We start from the raw sequence: 18,603 nt of genomic DNA, 5'->3' as shown, positions 1-18,603 counted from the left end.
TTGATTATCTAACACTGTATGTCTGCTGGGACAAACAAAGGAGTGAAGAATTAAAGGTGAACAATGTTAACAGTTATTGCACTTATGCCTGTTGGTAAGAGACACACACACACACTCGTCACCTGTAACAGGCCCGTGAGCTCTGGTGTGTGTGTAGACTCTAGACTAATAAATATAATTTTAAATTTAAATTTTTTAATTTTAATATAATAAAGCCTCAAGATATTATTTTATCCCCCTCCCGCATATTTTCAAACATCAACCACAGGAGACGATGGAAGTGACTCTGTGCTTCAGTGTAATTACAATAATTAAAATGAATTCCTTTACTTAATATATTTTGCTTAATTACAATTATTTCCAGTTAAAATATCAAATCTAAAACACAGTTTACATGTATAAGTGAGCAACTGAACAAAAGACGGATACAAAAATAAAAAAAACAAATAATAAAAACATCGGCTGTCAACACAGAAAACATAATGTACAACTTCAGCTGATACTATGGTACATAGGTAGATAGATAGATTTACTTATTCAGAAGGAAATTGCACACATGATTTGTGAGCCCCCCCTCCCCCCAGACCCAATCAATACTGAGAAATATTACATAGATCAAAGAGAAATGTTAAGTAGTAATACATTGAATGTAACATAAGCAGAAATGGACACACATTTCTTTAGTACGAATATCAAAGTGAACTTTACAGTCACTACTTCCAGAAAATGTGTAGAAAAAGACACGGGAGTGAAAGAGCGATTCCCCCTCCTGGGTCACAGTGTCACACAGAGGACAACACACAGTACTCACTGTATGCAGTACTGTACTGGTACTGCAACACACAGTACTCACTGTATGTAGTACTGTACTGGTCCTGCAACACCACACACTGTTTACTGTCTACTCTGCTGTGTAGTATGACATGAATATGATGATATGATATGATATGATGATATGATCATTATGATATGATACGGTATGATTAACTGCTCATTGATTGATTATATTTATTTGCTTGTGTCCGCAATACCCGACGAGTCAGATAAAAACTTTTAAAAACTTGTCCTTCGCCGAACCAAATGTCCTTATTGACCGTTTTCCAGAAGTTAAAGTAGGTGCGAACACGGGACGCGCGCAGGGGGAGCGCAAAGGAGCGGCGTAGGCGAAGGCGCGCTCCCGTTGGCGCGCGGATGGGATGGTCGTACCTGGAGCCGCGCTCGGGTTTCACGGCGGCGCGCCCTGCGTCAGCAGCACCAGCAGGAGCAGCGGCAGCTGCCCTTCGGGTTGGGGGGGGGGGAGGTAGAGCGCCTCGGACTGTGGGGGGCGAGAAGCTCCAGCTGGACGCGTCCGGGCCGGGAGCGCGAGCGGGGCACCGCGTGGCAGCTGTGGAAATACCCTCTTTTACTGCGCCAGCCAGGTAATACGCGGGTCGCGCGCGGCGCGTTCAGGTGCCCTCGTGCCGTGGCTCGCGGGGCCATGCCAAGGTATTTCTGCTTCTCTTCTCCTTGCGTTGCTCAGTCCCTTCGGGCTCCTCGTGCGCTCGCGTGTCACCGGCCTTCCCTTCCGACCCACGGCACCGTTGCGTTGAGTTGTACTTCACTCACTGTGTTTTACACCGCTCCGCTGTAACAGGTTCGCTTCCGTGCGTCTTTCTGGCTTTTCCGGGTTTATTGCATGATGATGATGAGGGACGCGAGCTGTGTGTCCCTGACTCTCCCCTGTGTCCCCTGAGTGTCCTTGGCACGCGCCTGAGTCTTGCTCGAGCCACGGGACACTTTGCGTCATTCGGCGTTCGGAGGCTGTTTGGCCAACAAGTGAGCAGCAATCGGGCAGAACTCTCTTCTGGAAAGTTCTGTTTAGGGCACTGATGTGATGTGCGGTTTCAGCCTGTTGTGCTTTCCTCGTGGAGCGGAGCGGTGACCGCCGTAAAGTGGGCCCGTGCCATTTCGTCATCATCGCCACCATCATCATCACCATCATGATCATCATCATCATCATCGCCACCACCACCACCAGCACTGCTCCTATGAGGACCGTTGGCGCCGCTGTGGTCGAGCAGCGCGGTACGAGAGCTGTCCGATGGCAGCGGGCGCTGCCGAGAGGTCAGGTTTTCATACGTTTCGTGACGCAGAAACGCTGTGCAGTTCACAGGAGTGGAGACTGAGCAAAAACACCGTGGAAGACCGGAGCGCAGTAAAACGAGGTACACTTAGGCTGCATGAGCCGACCGCGGCGATCTTTTACCCCGTGCGCCTCCGCTGCTCCTCCAACAACTCGCTGCACTGGCACTTTACTTCTCTCTTGACGCTCTTCTGCGGGATGTCGATGTGTGTGTATGTGTGTAAAAGAGTTTCGTAAAGGAGTCAGAATTGAGCTCTCTGAGGTTGTCAGTCATTCAGAGGGAGCCAGTGAACAGGGCTCACACACACACGCACGCGCACACACACACACACGCACACACTCGCATTGGCCCTCGTGTAAAAGGTCACTGAAACAAGAGGCACAAGCTCCATGCAGCCGAAATCCTTCCGTTGAACCTGGAGCAAAATGGTTTCACTTAATCACGTTATAAATTTTAAAATTCCGTTAGCAGCTTGCGGCTGAACTCCTCGACTTGTTGCTTTTTGAATGCCCTCCTCTTGCTCTCTGTATCGCCCGCTGCGTCCGTGACTCAGGACTCCAGTGGCGGTCAGACGCCCTCGTCCCTCCTGGCGCCGTGGGCCGGTGGTGCCACCGCACCTACACCAGCAGGCCAGAGGGGGCGCTAGAGCACACCTGGCCCCTGTGTGTCCTGTGGGCTGCCGTGAGTTGATTGGCGGAAGCCTGCACCTGTCCCCCATGTGGGCCTCGTTCACCTAACCCTCCTCCGAGGGCCTTATTTATAGCGTGTGGCTTCATTTCAAGCTCTAAGGATGCTTGGTTACGCCCTAAAGCTGCCCCTCCCTCCAGACCCCCGTATCCCCCGGACCCCCGGCCCTCTGCCGCTAATCCATGCAAACCAGAGCCCGGGGGCCACGGCATCCCTCCCCAGGCCCTCGTCCGACACGAAGATCAGGTTGTATCCTCTTCATCGTATAAGTGTCCGTCAACAGGTCGCTGCCCTCAACAGGCTGGGGTCGAGTCCCAGCTTGGCGCCGGGGCTGCGATTCGGCTCCCGTCTCTCCCGGCGACAGCGCGGTGCGTCGCTGGCGCTGCTTTGCTAAGACGTCCTGAGAGCAGCTGTCACCTGTGAGGTGTCGTTCCCAGAGAACTCCAGCGACCGACGACTGGAAAAAGTAGTCGTGACACTTGAGAGAACTTCCAGGGTGAGTTGAGCTTTGCTCCTGTTTTGTAACACGATATTTTGTCTGCGAATACAGTAGAGCGAATATGCGACAAGTCTGACATGAAGGTGCTTAGGAAAGACGACACAGCTTGAATCCCGAAATGTGCAGCAAGTGGCTTTTTCCACTGTCCCTTTACAGGTACACGTCACTCGTCACTTACCTTTTGCGCTCTCTCTCAAGTGTGGGCGCTGCGCTGGGGCTCTGGGAAGGGCGCCGCTTTTCAGCTGGACACTTCGAGGTCCAAGTGGCACTCGCACCCCGTCGCGGGTCGACAGTGTTGCCATCCCGGCGTGCTCTGGGCCGGCGCACCTTGCTGGTGGTGCGAGCAGCGGGCTGCCCAGGCTCCGAGCGTCATGGCGTCACATGCGCTTGGAGAGGAAAGCGGATGGTTTTGGGTTTCCTTCACCCGGGGGAGCCGTGTGATTGCTTGGCCGCGAGGAGAAAGGTGTTGTCCTTTTCCGAAGGCATTAGCAGAAGTTTTGTATTTCTCCTTTCGTCTCGGCTGCTCTGGGGTTGTTTTTGTTCCTGCAATCCAGTATCTCCTGAACATGAGCCAGTGTCCCCAGTTAATTTGTCCTCTTTGCCACCTGTTTGTCTTCAGTTTAAGTTGCATACAGTTTTGGGCATTGACAGAATTATATTTGGAATTGATTAAATTAAAATATACACGCTGGCGACTTGTGTTACAAAAGTTCAGCTTACAAATTTTTGAGGACACTAATGTTTTCTAGTTTATTTGCTTTCGGTTGCATGTTCCTCACGAGTTCCCTCATTAGTGAGCTCATAAGCGGGGGCAGCTGGTAGCATAGTGGTTAGTGCTACTGCTTTTAAATCCAAAGGTCATAGGTTCAATACCCACTTCTGTCCGTAGTACTCTTGAGCAAGGTGCTTACCCTGAATTGCTCCAGTAAAATTACCCAGCTTTATAAATAGGTGAGTAACTGTAATGTTAACATGGGAAGTGCTTTTGGAGAAAAGCATCTGCTAAATTAATTAACATAAATGTAAAACAAGCTGGGGGTGCGGTGGCGCAGTGGGTTGGACCACAGTCCTGCTCTCCGGTGGGTCTGGGGTTCAAGTCCCGCTTGGGGTTCCTTGTGATGGACTGGCGTCCCGTCCTGGGTGTGTCCCCTCCCCCTCTGGCCTTACGCCGTGTGTTACCGGGTAGGCTCCGGTTCCCCGTGACCCCATATGGGACAAGCGGTTCTGAAAATGTGTGTGTGTGTGTGTGTGTGTGTGTGTGTGTGTGTGTGTGTGTGTGTGTGTGTGTGTGTGTGTGTGTGTAAAACAAGCTGTCTTTCCATGTCCAGCTGTTAGATGGCAGTAAAGAGCCCCACCTCACAGCTCCTGCCTGGTCAACAAGGTAATGACCGCTGCATAGGTGTTCATAGGGCCAGTTTGCGAAGAGAAAGTATTCCTGCTTTTTTTGCACAAAATAAATCCTACATTTAATTTTTTTTTTTTTTTGCTGCACATATTTTCATGGCAAGATGAAAATGACCATATAACTGTTTCCACTTATTTTTCTCAATGAGGACTGACCATTTTTTGATGAACTTACAAGTTCACAACGTATACATCGCAACTTATGAGTGACTTTACTTGAGTGAGCGAACATCTAATTGTAGAGCTCAGCTGTAGAAAGTTGGGAAACATTTGTTAATGTTACTTGTTATATTGAGTAATGTCCTAATTGAACATGCGTCATAACCTAGAATGTGAAGGTGGGCAGCGGTGCCGTACACATGTTTTTTGCAGGATGACTTCAGTTTACTGTGTGAGTCCTGGTTGTTCAAGTGGGACCTGCACTGCTAACAGTGAGCACTGCGCTTCCTCCACTGCACAACCAAAGTGGGGTTTAAATCAGGCTTTTTTAACAACAGAACTCAGCTAAAGAAGCAAATATTAATTTCAACTCTAGTGAACTCTAGTGAACTCTAGTGAACCAGCGCAGTGAAGCGGTGCACTGGATTTAAAGCAGTGCAGTGATTTACATGTACATTTATTCATTTATCAGACACTTTTCTCCAAAGCAACAATCATCTCATAGAAAATACAATGTGTTCATTACATTAGTAGAAAGAGACACTTAGATACAGACGTGATACTTACAGTTAGTACAGTTAGTTTGTTTCTTTCCATCATATGAACCAATGTTCATCACACAAATAACTGCATAAAACTTTATCCGAATATTGACGATTCCTGATCACCTTCCGAATTGATTTTTTTTTAAAAAATATATAAACATTTGCATTACATAACAGGAGTAGCTGTGTGAATTTTTATCTGTTGTTTAACAGTCATGATCTCAAAGTTATGGCGCACGAACCTTAACACATTGCATGAACTTAAGAGATGATGGGAGAAGTGAACCTAGAAGAGATGAGCTTTAAATGTGAGCAGAGATTCAGCAGTTTTGAGTGAGAGGGGGAGGTCGTTCCACCACAACGGAGCCAGAACCAAAGACCTTTGTGCTTTTGCTTTTGGACCTTTTGTACGTGGGACCACCAAGCAGGCAGAGGGGGAGGAGTGTAGCAGTGTAGCAGAGAAGTGCGAGAGGCAGGCGGCAATGTACAGGGAAACATCTGCAGCTACAGGTGGAAAGGAGAGGAAGAGCTGGGTATCGGTGGTGTAGCAGTGGTATTTGAGTCAGCGGGAGGCAATGACGGAGGTATAGAAGAGGAACAGGTATAGATTGAGAAGAGTAGAGGGCCCAGTACAGAGCCCTGCAGGACACCAGTTGAGAGAGGCTGAGGAGATGATCGGGAGATCACACCAGACCACTTGGTAGGACCTACTTAGTTAGGTAGGACTCAAACCATCTTAGTTCTGTTCCCTTGATCCCAAGCTGAATAAGAGAGGAGAGTAGAATCCGGTGGTTGACAGTGTCTAATGGTGCAGACAGATCAAGGAGGATGAGGACCGAGGAGAGGGAGGCCGCTCTAGCCGGCCGAAGAGCATCTGACACTGCGAGGAGAACTGTCTCGGTGGAGTGTCCAGCTTTGAATCCAGACTGACACCTGTTGAGGAGATCATTCTGGGTGAGGAATTCAGACAGTTCATCACAGGTTGACCGTTCCACAGTTTTTGACAGAAAAGGGAGGAGGGAGACTGGTCTGCAGTTTTGGACTGAGTCCAGATCCAGAGAGGGTTCCTTTACCAGAGGTGAAATGAGGGCAGGAGCTGGGGGTATTGAGCACAGGAAACATACAGTAAAGTAAAGGAAAGCAGTGTAGTGGATGTGAAACATTGCAGTGATGTAAAGTAAAGCAGTGAAGCAGTGCAATGGATGTAAAGCAGTGCAGTGATGTGCAGTGAAGCAGCACAGTGGATGCAAAGCAGCGATGTATAATGAAGCAGTGAAGCAGCGCAGTGCACATAAAGCAGTGATGTAAAGTAAGACAGTGAAGCAGCGCAGGGGATCTAAAGCAGTGATGTAAAGTAAAATAGTGAAGCAGTACAGTGGATGTAAAGCAGTGCAGTGATGTTTAGTGAAGCAGTGAAGCAGCGCAGTGGGTGGCTCCAGCTAACTGTCTGTATAAGTAGCAGGCTGCCTTGATAACTTTCTAATAACCAGAAGGCCCCCTTGGGTTATGTTTCCTGTGCTCACTCACCCCCAGCTCCTGTCCCCCCCCCCCCCCCCCCCACACCTGGCCCTTGCACCCAGTGAGAGAGTCTTAAAATAAGAGGAGTGAAGCTCCTGGGGCTGGAGGGGTGCCTGCTTAATGGGTGACAAGAATGGCACAGTGAAGCTTAATAGTTGTGGGAAAGTAGCTGCAGATGTCCATCTTCAGCAGGCAGAGCAACGGGTTTCTGTGAGACGGGACGCCGGTGCGAGCCGCAGTGTGTGTCGCCCTGGAGGCCGGCCGGTTGGGTGGCACACTGGTGGCTGGGGTGCGGCAGGGGGCGACTGGGCGGAAACGGAAAGGTGCTTTGGTTATGAGAAAGGGGAATGGGGGAAGCGTGAGCAGCGAGGCAACAGCAGCTGTTTATTGGTGCCATTCGGGGGAGGGGGGGGGGGTAGTGGGGGGGGCGGGGCAGCTCGCTGGACCAAGAATGAGCAGAGTCATCGCACTGCCTGTAACCCAACGCCCCCGCTGTGATTGCCCATGGCAGCTGGGCGGCCACTGTATCTGCCTGAGAGAGAGAAAGTTTGTGCGTGTGTGCGTGTGTGTGCGTGTGTGTGCGTGCGTGTGTATGTGTTTGTCCCTGCGTAGCTCTGCCATTTAGCTGTGCGAAATGGTAACTGTAATTCCGATGTTTTTTGTAATTGCAATACATCGGTCTGTTCACCTTTGGTTCTGCCCAAAGTGTAATGATGTTATTCCCCACAGAGCGTTTATTATGTAGGAAGGAGCATTTCATACTGGGACAGATTCATATTCATATTCATATCGTGGGCAGCAGGTGGCACAGGGGTTAACGCCTGGACTGTCCACCCCGAGGCCCCAGTTCAAGTGCAAGTTAACAGACAACAAAGACAAAAACATGTAAAACTCCATATACAGTAAAATTATACACACTTACACTCCCATTCAGCACTGCACCACACTGCTTCCTGAAGGCCTCCGTGTCCCCCTCCATGTCCCCGGTTGTCTCGCCTTCTGTGCCACCTGTTGGGACCCCTTCCATGTCCCCCTCCACATCTGCTGATGCAGTATGTTGCCTGTCCACTGGACCCACTGTTTCCGCCCTCTCAGGAAGCGATGTGTGTTTTTCTCTGTGTGTGTGTGTGTGTGTGTGTGTGTGTGTGTTTATGGCACATTTGTCATTAGGATGAGGGACATATTGAAGCTCTCACTCAGAGTTATGGTGATACCCACGAAGGCACATAAACGGCATGTTTGGCGTTGAGGGGTTTCTCACATGAACACGTCCCACGTTTGCGGCGTTCACAGTAGAGCTTCACCACACGGTGCACGTCATTCTTTCCCTTTCAGCTCATTGCCGAGAACCCGGCGTGGTGGTGTCTCTTCGCGATGCCAAGATGGCGAGCCAACTCCCCAAGAATAGCGCCGCCATCGCCAAGCTCCGCCGCTTCAGCCCAGAGTCCCTGGCCCAGATTGAGGAGCGTATCCAGGCGAAGGAGAAGGCGAAGGACGAGGGGCTGGAGGAAGAGCCGCTGGCACCGAGCAACGACCTGGAGGCTGGCAAGGACCTGCCCATGATCTACGGAGAGCTGCCGGCGGAGCTGTTCAATGAGCCTCTGGAGGACCTGGACCCCTTCTACAGCACTCAGAAAGTCAGTCCAATGTTGTCCCGCTGCAAATATCTGTTGCCTTCTCATTAGTACTCGCATCTATCTATCTATCTATCTATACACACCTCAATTTCTATCTGTCTATATCTATCCGTCTATACATCTATACCTCTCCGATCACGTGGTCTGTGACAGTGTGGTAAAGGCCCTTGACGTGTTCCCACCGCTGTCCGACCCGCTTCTGGGAGCCCTGCTACAGCCAAAACTGGCAGTCGTTCTGCGTTCTGATAACTCCTCTTTCCTTCAGGGTCTTTACATTTACATTTACATTTACATTTATTCGTTTAGCAGACCCTTTTCTCCAAAGCGACGTACATCTCAGCAAAAATACAATTTGTACATTACATGAAGAGAAAGAGACATGGCTGCAGACGTGTGATTCTTAAGTAAGCCTAGTTTGTTACCTTCCACTTGATGCACCGATGTTCTTTATGAAGTATTTCCACAGTTACAGAATTGTCTAAAATCCATGGATTTACGCTACAGAAAATGATGTAATTTTAAGCTCAATAGTTACGGTTCCCATCCGCCTCTGGTCACGTGACGCTAGCGGCGGCTCAGGAGGCGTCCGCAGACTCTTTATTTGAGCTCCCTGTGCTCATGTCGCGGACGGGATCATTCCCACAGTCCGCACTGGTGGTCACGCTCCACCTCCCCGTGGCCTTCGGTGTGTTTCACGCATACAGTAAGTGTGTGAAGGAGATGCATTGCGCCGTGCCTCCTGTGACGTGCCGATCGGCCCGCTCAGCCGCCCCGCCGCTGCTGCCGCTAACCTGCTGCCTTCATCTGCAGACGTTCATAGTGATCAGCAAAGGGAATACGATATACAGGTTCAACGCGGAACCGGCCTGCTACATTCTGAGCCCTTTCAACATCGTCAGGAGAGGAGCGATCCGAATTCTCATACATTCATATCCTTTCTTTCACATCTTTACCAAGTTGCTTTAAAAATCACCAGAATATGATTTCTGCTGAAGAAATCTCAGTTGTTCTTCTCCTTCTCTGGGCCACGGAGCCCTTTAAGAATGTGATGGAGGCTGATATCTGTCGATACATTTGGAGACAATATTGCACTGATGCATACAGTTACGTCACAGATATTAATGACGTAGTCATTTTTTTTATTATTCTAACTTTTAACTTGTATTTAGTTAGACAGTGACATTTTAAATGCAACCCTGTTGTTTGCCGACCCCCTGAAGCCCCTCCAGAGCCACCCGGGGCTCCATGGACCCCAGTTAGAATCACTGATCTAGAGACAGAGGAACTGCTTCATCTGGAGGACTTATAAGAATATACCGAGGAACGTACTTCGCCGTGTGCCGAATATACCATGTATAGGAATATTCTGACGACTGTTTACAACTAGTGTTGTGTATCTGAAAAAAAGTGCTTTCTGTGTCCCGAATGTTTCCCTTAATGACTCATTAAATTGTTTAGCATGTTCATCATGATCACCATTCTGTCCAACTGCGTGTTCATGACGATGAGCAACCCGCCAGCGTGGAGTAAAACAGTGGAGTAAGTGTCCTCTCCTCCGTGTCCTCGTCGTCTCTTTCCAGTGTTTCACCGCTGCCTTTCACACACTTTACCGTCACTTTGTGTGCAACGTAAATCAGCGCACCATTTGTTGGGCGAAAGATTTGAAAACAGTGTAAAATAGTACAAATATGCTGTACGTGAAAGGAAACGCTTGGCAGAGCGCAGCAAGCGGCCGATACCCGAACGTGTGTTTTACCCCCTTGTCTTGCAGGTACGTTTTCACTGGAATTTATACGTTTGAGGCGACGGTCAAAGTGCTGTCGAGAGGCTTCATTATCGGAAGTTTTACATTCCTGAAAGACCCGTGGAACTGGCTAGATTTCATGGTGATCAGCATGGCGTGAGTAGAGCGGCAGGACACTCGCTGCTGTGGACAGTTTCTCGCCTTTTTTCCCACCCTGTGGCAGAAAACGGCTCAGACGTGCGGCGGCTTTCCGAAGCTTTCTGTCTGCTCGTAGCTGCTGCCCCCACATCCTGAGCGAGAAGTCGGCGTCCACTTCTCTTTTTCAGCAGGGGTCTCAACGGTGATGCGTTCTGATGTTTCCGCCGTCAGATGTTCACCTCGTGTAGGAACTGGCATTTGTGAAAAAGAGGCTCACAAAAGGTTCTCTTGCATGAGTGACGCGTTGCTAGTGCTCTTGGGAATATCCGCTGCGTTCGCCATATTCGCAGGGCTCTTACTGCGCTATAAATACACGCGGATGGTCACCGCATCTTCGCCGTGCGCCACCGCGCTCCGTGATCCTGGTGTCGCCACCGCTGTATCACGAGGGGTTTCGCTCTTCTTCCCGGGCCGGGAAGCCACTTTGCACCGACCGGCGGACAGGTGCCGGCGGACATGCGGCGATCCTGACGTCGCCGCTCGCTCCCCGTGTGATGCTGCCAGTTGCTCTGATCCAAATCGAGGGCTCGTTTAGCCAGATAATTTTGCTCGGGAAGAAAACCGCCTTTTATAAGGGGCTCTGCGGAAGGAGTCGGACCATAAGAGGCAGAATGCGTAGCAGCGTTAGATATGCCGCACTTTCGCCTCATGGTTTCACCTGTGTCCGCAGGTACATCACGGAATTTGTGGATCTCGGCAACGTGTCGGCCCTCAGGACGTTCCGTGTGCTCCGCGCCCTCAAAACCATCACTGTGATTCCCGGTACGTGTCGCACGCAAAGCGCCGTCGACGTCACACCTGTCGCACGCTCCGTACGCGGCCGCCGATACTTTCCGTGGAGCCGACGTTCCTGTGAGGAATTCGCGGAGCTGCAGGCGACCGAAGAGCCTCCTTACAGGTCCCGAGTCACATCATTCATTCCGGCCGAGTCTTGAGAAGCGCGCGGGCACCGACGGGACGTGACGGAGCGCCGTAGTCGTGTTGTCCTGCGTTTAGCGGGACGGGACGACGCGCCCGTGTCCGTCCTCGACGGAACGAGCATCGTGTGTGCGTGCGTGCGTGCCTGCCTGCGTGCGCGCGATCACTAGACCTTTCCCTAGTGTCTGCCGAGACAACGGCACCGTGTGCTTGGGCTTCACCGGGGCCCGTCTCCTCTCCCTGCTCCTCAGGCCTCAAGACCATCGTGGGGGCTCTGATTCAGTCGGTGAAGAAGATGGTGGACGTCATGATCCTCACCGTGTTTGCTCTCGCTGTCTTTGCCCTCGTGGGCCTGCAGCTCTTCATGGGCAACCTGCGGCACAAGTGCGTGCTGTGGCCCCCGCCCAACAACGGCACCTGGACGAGCGGCAACTCCACCGACAACAGCACCTTGGACTTCGACGAGTACATCGGCAGCGAAGGTCTCCGTGACGCGCAGAGATGCGCCTTTGAGAGACGCTGTCTGTAAAGGGACACGCGCTTGTGAGACAGATGTGCAATAACTGTTAAGAGCAGGACAGGCTCTTCACGTCCTCTGTTTCCGCTCTCTTTCCCACCGCGCAGAAAACCACTACTACCTGAGTGGCGCCCTGGACGCCCTGCTCTGTGGCAACGGTTCTGATGCTGGGTACGTTACCGCGCTTGTGCTCGCCGCGTGGGACGCGTGCGCACACGCAAGCACACGCAGAAACTCATTCCGCTCTCCAGCCTCTTTTGGGGACGAGAGCAAGTGTTTGTGTCTTCCCACTTTAACAGTGTGTCCTACACTTGGAGTTGAGCTTTCCCGGTGCCTACAATGAACCTCCATCCACTGGGTCATGAGAGCATAGAGGATTACAGGAATGTTTCCCACTTCCTGATGTCTGTATATTATGGGCTGCTGAGCTGACCTTCACGCTGACCTTCGCACTGACCTTTGAGCTGACCTTCATGCTGACCTTCACGCTCACCTTCCCACTAACCTTGGCCTTGCGTCGGCAGGCGGTGCCCAGAGGGATATACGTGTATGAAGGCTGGCAGGAACCCCAACTACGGCTACACGAGCTTCGACTCCTTCGGCTGGGCCTTCCTCGCCCTCTTCCGCCTCATGACACAGGACTACTGGGAGAACCTTTTCCAGCTGGTACTTGCGCTACGCATCACACACACCTCCAGCGTTCATCTGTCATGTACAGCATAGGCAAGGCGAGCTGAGAAAGCAAGGAAGACACAGTACACTCCCTCCTTACTTTCCCACTCTGCTCACTCACTCACTTCCACTGCTTGTCCTGGTCAGGATTGTGGTGGTCCGGAGTCTATCCCGGGATCAGCGGCTGCAGGGTAGCCGCACGCACACGCACACACATGCACGCACGCGCACACACACACACACACACACACACACACTCACTCACTCACTTACCCATCAAGTGCAGTTTAACGTGACCAGCTCATCTAAACTATCTTTGGACTGTGGGAGGAAACCAGAGCACCGAGAGGAAACCCATCCAAAGGCTGGGAGAATATGCAAACTCCACACAGACTGAGAGCGGACACAAAGCTACCCGCTGCGCCATCATGCCGCCCTTCCCCACTATAGTCTAGGCTCTGAGGAGATGCACTTGTAACTGAATCTGTACGTTTGAACTGTACCCTCTTGGCCTTTACATTCTCTACTCTGGGATTTGTCTCCTTCTGAGTCAAGTAAACAAGTAAGTGGTCTGGCAGAAGCAAGATGAGGTGAGGAAGAAAAAAAAACGATCAATGCTCTGAGTAGCTTGTGTAATGGAGCGTGTCGAAAGGGATCCTTCAGTTCTCCTTTAGCAGTTCGTTATTCACGTTTCATCCCTCATCACGAGCCTTTATTGGGAAACATCTATTTAATATTTGTTCTTGATGCAGCTGCGATTACATTATCATCATGGTCAAATTAATTAACATAAAGATATGTTGCCGAAAGTTTACGTCCCCCACGCGTACATCTTTAACATCTGCACGTTTCCATCGTCATCCGATGACCTCCAGCTCCCGACTGTCCCGTCTCACACAGACGTGTCTTCCGAGGACACAAATTATGAACATTGCTATAACCAGACTGATTCCACTGTAACAGGAATTCTATAGTTGGTAACTCTACGTAAAGAGCACTGCGTGAGTCAGTGAATTTCCCAAGTGACTCACCGGGGGGGAGCGAGTGGTTCCTGCCACATACCTAAGAAGAAAAACCCACATTTTGGCCATTTTTGATGCTGACGAAAGTCTTAGCCCCAGTTATTTACTGCGCAGTAATTACCGGCTAATAAATTGTAATATGTTCCATATGAAACATATTTCATGTTTGTCAGGTATAAATAATTGTATATGTTCTCTATATAGCCTGTGCAGCTTAGTCAGAGAGGAAAGTCACAGAAGAGGAAATGTTGCAGTTCACTTGAGCAGAGTTCTCATGGAAAATTCACACTCGAACCCTTAACCCTTGACTGCTGAAGGTCAGCTGGTAGGATCTGCTTTCATGTTTATGCCGTTACTTCAGAACAGCCCGTTTTCTCCAGTAGTAGCGGAGAGCCTTCGACTCATCGTTCCCCGTGTATGTGGTGTGTCTCATCATGTCAGACTCTGCGCGCGGCAGGGAAGACGTACATGATCTTCTTCGTGCTCGTCATATTCCTGGGCTCCTTCTACCTCATCAACCTGATCCTGGCCGTGGTGGCCATGGCCTATGAAGAGCAGAACCAGGCCACCTTGGCTGAGGCCAGGGAGAAGGAAGAGGAGTTCCAGAGGCTCATGGAGCAGCTGAAGAACCAGGAGAACAAGGTGGAAACCTCCTGCTGACTTGCTGCCATCATTCTCTGTTCATATTTCACCTGTTAGAAGCTGGAGCAGTGTCCTGAGCACGTTGTAAATACATGTAATCTGAAGACACGGTGAAAATGTTTTGTAATGGTTCCACGATATTTGAGCAGAAACGTACATATTTCCCATTCTCTCAATGTGAGTTGCTGACCCTCGGAGTGTGAGGCTGTTGACTTTCAGTTCCCCCGCTTTGGCATTCGTTCATTAAGGAACCCAATGACAGTTACAGGATAGCAAGGCATCCCTGGCCAGCAGGAGAAGCGGGGGGTCGGAGCTTGGCTTCTCTGATGACGAACTGAGCCGCGGAGATGATGGAGACGCCGACGTCAAGGACTGCAATGGGAGGATCGTGCCCCGGCTGGTCATTGACAGGGTCTCTTCAGATGACGAGGTGACTCCGCATTTAGTTTGGCAGGTGGACCACTGCTGCTTCACCCATCGAGACTCTAGTTTAGCACTGTACACTCCAGTAACTACTGTTACGCGCACAGGTTGAGCAGGACATGTAGCCCGAATGGTTAGTTCTGAGCACACAAATGAGCAGCTAACCCTTCTGTCTCTCCATCATCTGCCCATCGCATTCTTCCTCCATCCCGTGAGCACCTCTCTTCCATGTTCACCATGCCCATATTCGACATGTCCAGCATCAAAACCAGCTTCTTTGGCCTGATGTTTGACGTACTTGCAGCCTCTGTTCACAAAGTCCACATCCACAGCAGATAGATGTTATGAGCTCCTTTCAACAGCCAGTGTGACTTGTTTTTGTTCTTGTGCTGTGGATTTATCAGTCTGCAGCTGGGCAGCTGGAGGCCACTGAGGAGAAGTGCAAGGGCTTCAAGTCCAGCATGGGACATCTGGAGGAACCAGGACTGAAGAAGAGAAGTGCGAGTGCCGTCAGCGTCCTCACCAATGCAATGGAAGGTAGGATGTGGTCCAAAGAGCCCTACGGGGTCACGGCATTCGCTCGCTCACCAACCTTGCTCTTGGTGAGTTTGACATTACCGCTTTGCTCCCTTCTACTCAACACTTTTACTACGCTGGATTTCCACTGAAGGTCCTTGGGATTTGAACCATTTAGTCACAAGAGCAGCTCCTTCTCCATCTGCTCCCATCTGTCGTTTCCATGTTTCTGTCATCCTACGTGGTGCATAACTATATGTGAAGGAGCGCTTCATTTACGGAACGAGATCCACCCTCTGCATGCTTCTGTGAAATCATTTATTCGCACATCTCATGGGAAACATGCCGTCTGAGGCTTCGCTCTGCTCACTTATTGAATTTTTTCCTTGGCGCGCAAACCTTCCGTGTGCAGTGGCTGAGTGGCTCGCCGGTGCCACCGCAACATCTATGTGTGAAAGTGTGGCCTGAAGACGTAAAATGCATGAGGCTTAGTGGCCACTGCAAGAGCCAGTGCTCTAATGTGAAGTGTAATTGCCAAGATTATCGTGTCATGTTGCCCACGTCGCCCCCCTGATGTGAGAAGAGTTAGAGCTGCATTGTCTGGAGGGGTTGAGGCCCAGGGAGGACACACACATTGTGTGCTCGCCGGCGCCCAGAATGACCCTGCTTATGTACAATAACATTCCTCCATTCCTCGGTGGTGCTAAGCCTCAGTCATGTCGCAGTGATGTTCGGGCCTCTTTGTGGGATCGCCCCGATCCAAACTCTGTGTGAACGAGGCCCGTCTCCAAGCGCTGCTCAACCAACTCATTCGCCATGAGGCGTTTATAGAAAGCAGGCTGTTCACTAGTGCTTGATCTTGTTGTGTGGTGTTACATGCAGGAATGGAGTGACTGTGTGGAACAAGCGGGGTTCGAGCCGTTGATCTGTCTCATTTTACATTTCCACGTGTGAACGTTTGGTGTTTTAAGCCTCATTTCAGACACTGGCTAAGTGGTGCCACCACCTTTTCCTGCTCACACTATCGTGGCAGAACTGGAGGAAACGCAGCGGCCGTGTCCTCCTGGCTGGTACAAGTTTGCCGACATCTTCCTGAAGTGGGACTGCTGCACACCCTGGATCATCATGAAGAAGTGGGTCCACTTTGTGGTGATGGACCCCTTCGTGGACCTGGGCATCACCATCTGCATTGTCCTCAACACCCTCTTCATGGCCATGGAGCACTATCCAATGAGTCCCGCCTTTGACCACATGCTGTCCGTGGGAAACCTGGTAAGCCTCTTCTCCCTGCGAGAAGTATTTTACCTTTGCTTATTATTATTTGATAATTATTTTATGCAGCCATTTGATTACCAGTGTGAAATCTATGGTTGTCTTGTACCAAGACATTTCTTATCACGCTTGAGGAAGTAAACAGAGATCAGCAGGTATGTGTTAAACTTTTTGCTGTTGACATTTTCTTACCCCAGGTTTTCACTGGGATCTTTGCAGCTGAGATGGTGTTCAAGCTCATCGCCATGGACCCGTACTACTACTTCCAGGTCGGCTGGAACATTTTTGACAGCATCATTGTCACACTCAGCCTGGTGGAGCTGGGTCTCGCGAACGTTCAGGGCCTCTCAGTCTTGCGCTCCTTCCGTTTGGTAAGTCTTTCCTGTCTTCTCGTTCAGCTCTATAGACTATTTACTGTATATGTGCATAAAGACAGTTGTAAACGTAGCAGAAAAGTTGTGGAGCATCTGAAAAATAAAGCATTTTCACAGTTACTCAAATGCAGGCCAGAACTTTTCGATTGTTTTAGTCATTTTGTTTTGCGGTTGAGTGTTTTTCCATATGCTGCTAGAGGATGTTAAACTTCGGTAGCGTCGTGTCTCCTTTCTCATGTCTTTGTGGGAACATGACTTGTGTTTACAGTGAAATATAATCTAGTAGATGCAGGATTTCCATGTCTTTCCTCCAAGTGACATTGCTACTTTAGAGTAGCAGTCCTGTGAATAACTGCTGTGTGACACAGCGGAAGGGTTACCACGAAAGCTTACTGATGGAAACACATTACATTTACCAGACACTTTCCTCCAAAGCAGATTAGGATACGTCTCTTGCTCAAGGGTACTACAGCAGGAGGTGGGGTTCAAACCTGTGACCTTTGGGTCCCAAGGCAGTATCTCTGGTAACCATGGCTTTTGTTGTGTGTTGGAGACAGCTGCGGGTCTTCAAGCTGGCCAAGTCTTGGCCTACCCTCAACATGCTCATCAAGATCATTGGAAACTCGGTTGGCGCCCTGGGGAACCTCACACTGGTGCTGGCCATCATCGTCTTCATCTTCGCTGTCGTGGGCATGCAGCTCTTCGGCAAGAGCTACAAGGACTGCGTGTGCAAGATTGCGGAGGACTGCGAGCTCCCCCGCTGGCACATGAACGACTTCTTCCACTCCTTCCTCATCGTGTTCCGCATCTTGTGCGGCGAGTGGATCGAGACCATGTGGGACTGCATGGAGGTGGCGGGCGCTGGCATGTGTCTCGTTGTCTTCATGATGGTCATGGTCATTGGCAACCTGGTGGTGAGTGACTACCTGACCCACGTGGTCTAAATTAAATCATTTGCTGTATCTGAACAATGTAAAATGACGTTGTACCACTATGGCATTTTGACACCTATGTGTCTTAAATGGTTACCGAGTGTATTTGAAAGGTGATGTCGTTGTCGCTGTTTGCTGAGTTGCATCAGGACAGGTTGGAGGTGACTCATCTACTAGGATTTGCCTTCCACCAGCAGAAGATGTCTGACTGCGCCATCTTGTCCTTGACTTCGTGTCAAGCCTTGCAGAGCAAAGATGTGCACAGGAGTTGTCTTCTGCTGGTTACACATGGCTCTATTTCTGCTGGCAACTAAATCTATTTCCTCTCGGGGTTATTCATAGAAAAAAGAGGAAATGCTCCATCTGGGGAGCCAACAAAAGCTCGGCAGCAGAAGCCGTGCCAACATTAACGTGGCTTTTTTGTCTCTTGCCTGTAGCTACGGACCATCTTGAAGACAAACATTAGCGCAGATGAGTCGCACTGTTTTCTTTTTCTGGGGAGCGTCTATTTAAGTCATATGACCTGAGCCAGCAAGCACTGGCACTGACCTTGGAGTAGGTGTTGAGACCCGTCTCGAGTGAGTCCCTGGCACACAGGGAACAAATACGGACAGCTGATAGCACATGCAGAGCACTGGGGCGGTGCACACAATTTGCTCCACGGATCACCAAGCGGCTCGAATCGATGGCACGGTGTCATCGGTATCTGGGATGAACCGGTCCGCTTGCTTCTGAGCGTCCAGCTACAAGTCTGCAAGTGACAGTTACTGCTGTAGCGGTGGGCTGGACCCCAGGCCACGT

At 50.4% G+C, this 18,603-nt stretch overlaps 1 protein-coding gene across 3 annotated transcripts in view; it reads left to right on the top strand.

The window, feature by feature from the left end:
* The first annotated feature begins 1,218 nt into the window (after positions 1 to 1,218).
* The window catches only part of scn4aa (sodium channel, voltage-gated, type IV, alpha, a), a 28,078-nt gene continuing 10,693 nt past the window's right edge, over positions 1,219 to 18,603 (top strand). Inside the window, exons 1-15 of one of the 3 annotated variants that reach the window (XM_018736422.2) lie at positions 1,219 to 1,418; positions 8,271 to 8,572; positions 9,383 to 9,501; positions 10,022 to 10,111; positions 10,344 to 10,472; positions 11,185 to 11,276; positions 11,684 to 11,914; positions 12,057 to 12,120; positions 12,474 to 12,615; positions 14,085 to 14,285; positions 14,548 to 14,715; positions 15,113 to 15,245; positions 16,258 to 16,496; positions 16,694 to 16,867; positions 17,428 to 17,784. In XM_018736422.2, coding sequence (XP_018591938.1) covers positions 8,318 to 8,572; positions 9,383 to 9,501; positions 10,022 to 10,111; positions 10,344 to 10,472; positions 11,185 to 11,276; positions 11,684 to 11,914; positions 12,057 to 12,120; positions 12,474 to 12,615; positions 14,085 to 14,285; positions 14,548 to 14,715; positions 15,113 to 15,245; positions 16,258 to 16,496; positions 16,694 to 16,867; positions 17,428 to 17,784 — 2,394 coding nt within the window. In that variant the 5' untranslated portion in view covers positions 1,219 to 1,418; positions 8,271 to 8,317. Of the gene's footprint in view, positions 3,307 to 6,308; positions 6,372 to 8,270; positions 8,573 to 9,382; positions 9,502 to 10,021; positions 10,112 to 10,343; positions 10,473 to 11,184; positions 11,277 to 11,683; positions 11,915 to 12,056; positions 12,121 to 12,473; positions 12,616 to 14,084; positions 14,286 to 14,547; positions 14,716 to 15,112; positions 15,246 to 16,257; positions 16,497 to 16,693; positions 16,868 to 17,427; positions 17,785 to 18,603 lie in introns of those variants that run through there. The other 2 variants (XM_018736419.2, XM_018736420.2) reach the window with 2 other exon arrangements.

This window comes from Scleropages formosus, chromosome 3 (genome assembly GCF_900964775.1).
Source record: "Scleropages formosus chromosome 3, fSclFor1.1, whole genome shotgun sequence".
Taxonomy (NCBI): Eukaryota; Metazoa; Chordata; class Actinopteri; order Osteoglossiformes; family Osteoglossidae; genus Scleropages; species Scleropages formosus.
The sequence above is the reverse complement of the archived record's forward strand: the minus strand, read 5'-3'. Positions and strand labels throughout refer to the sequence as shown.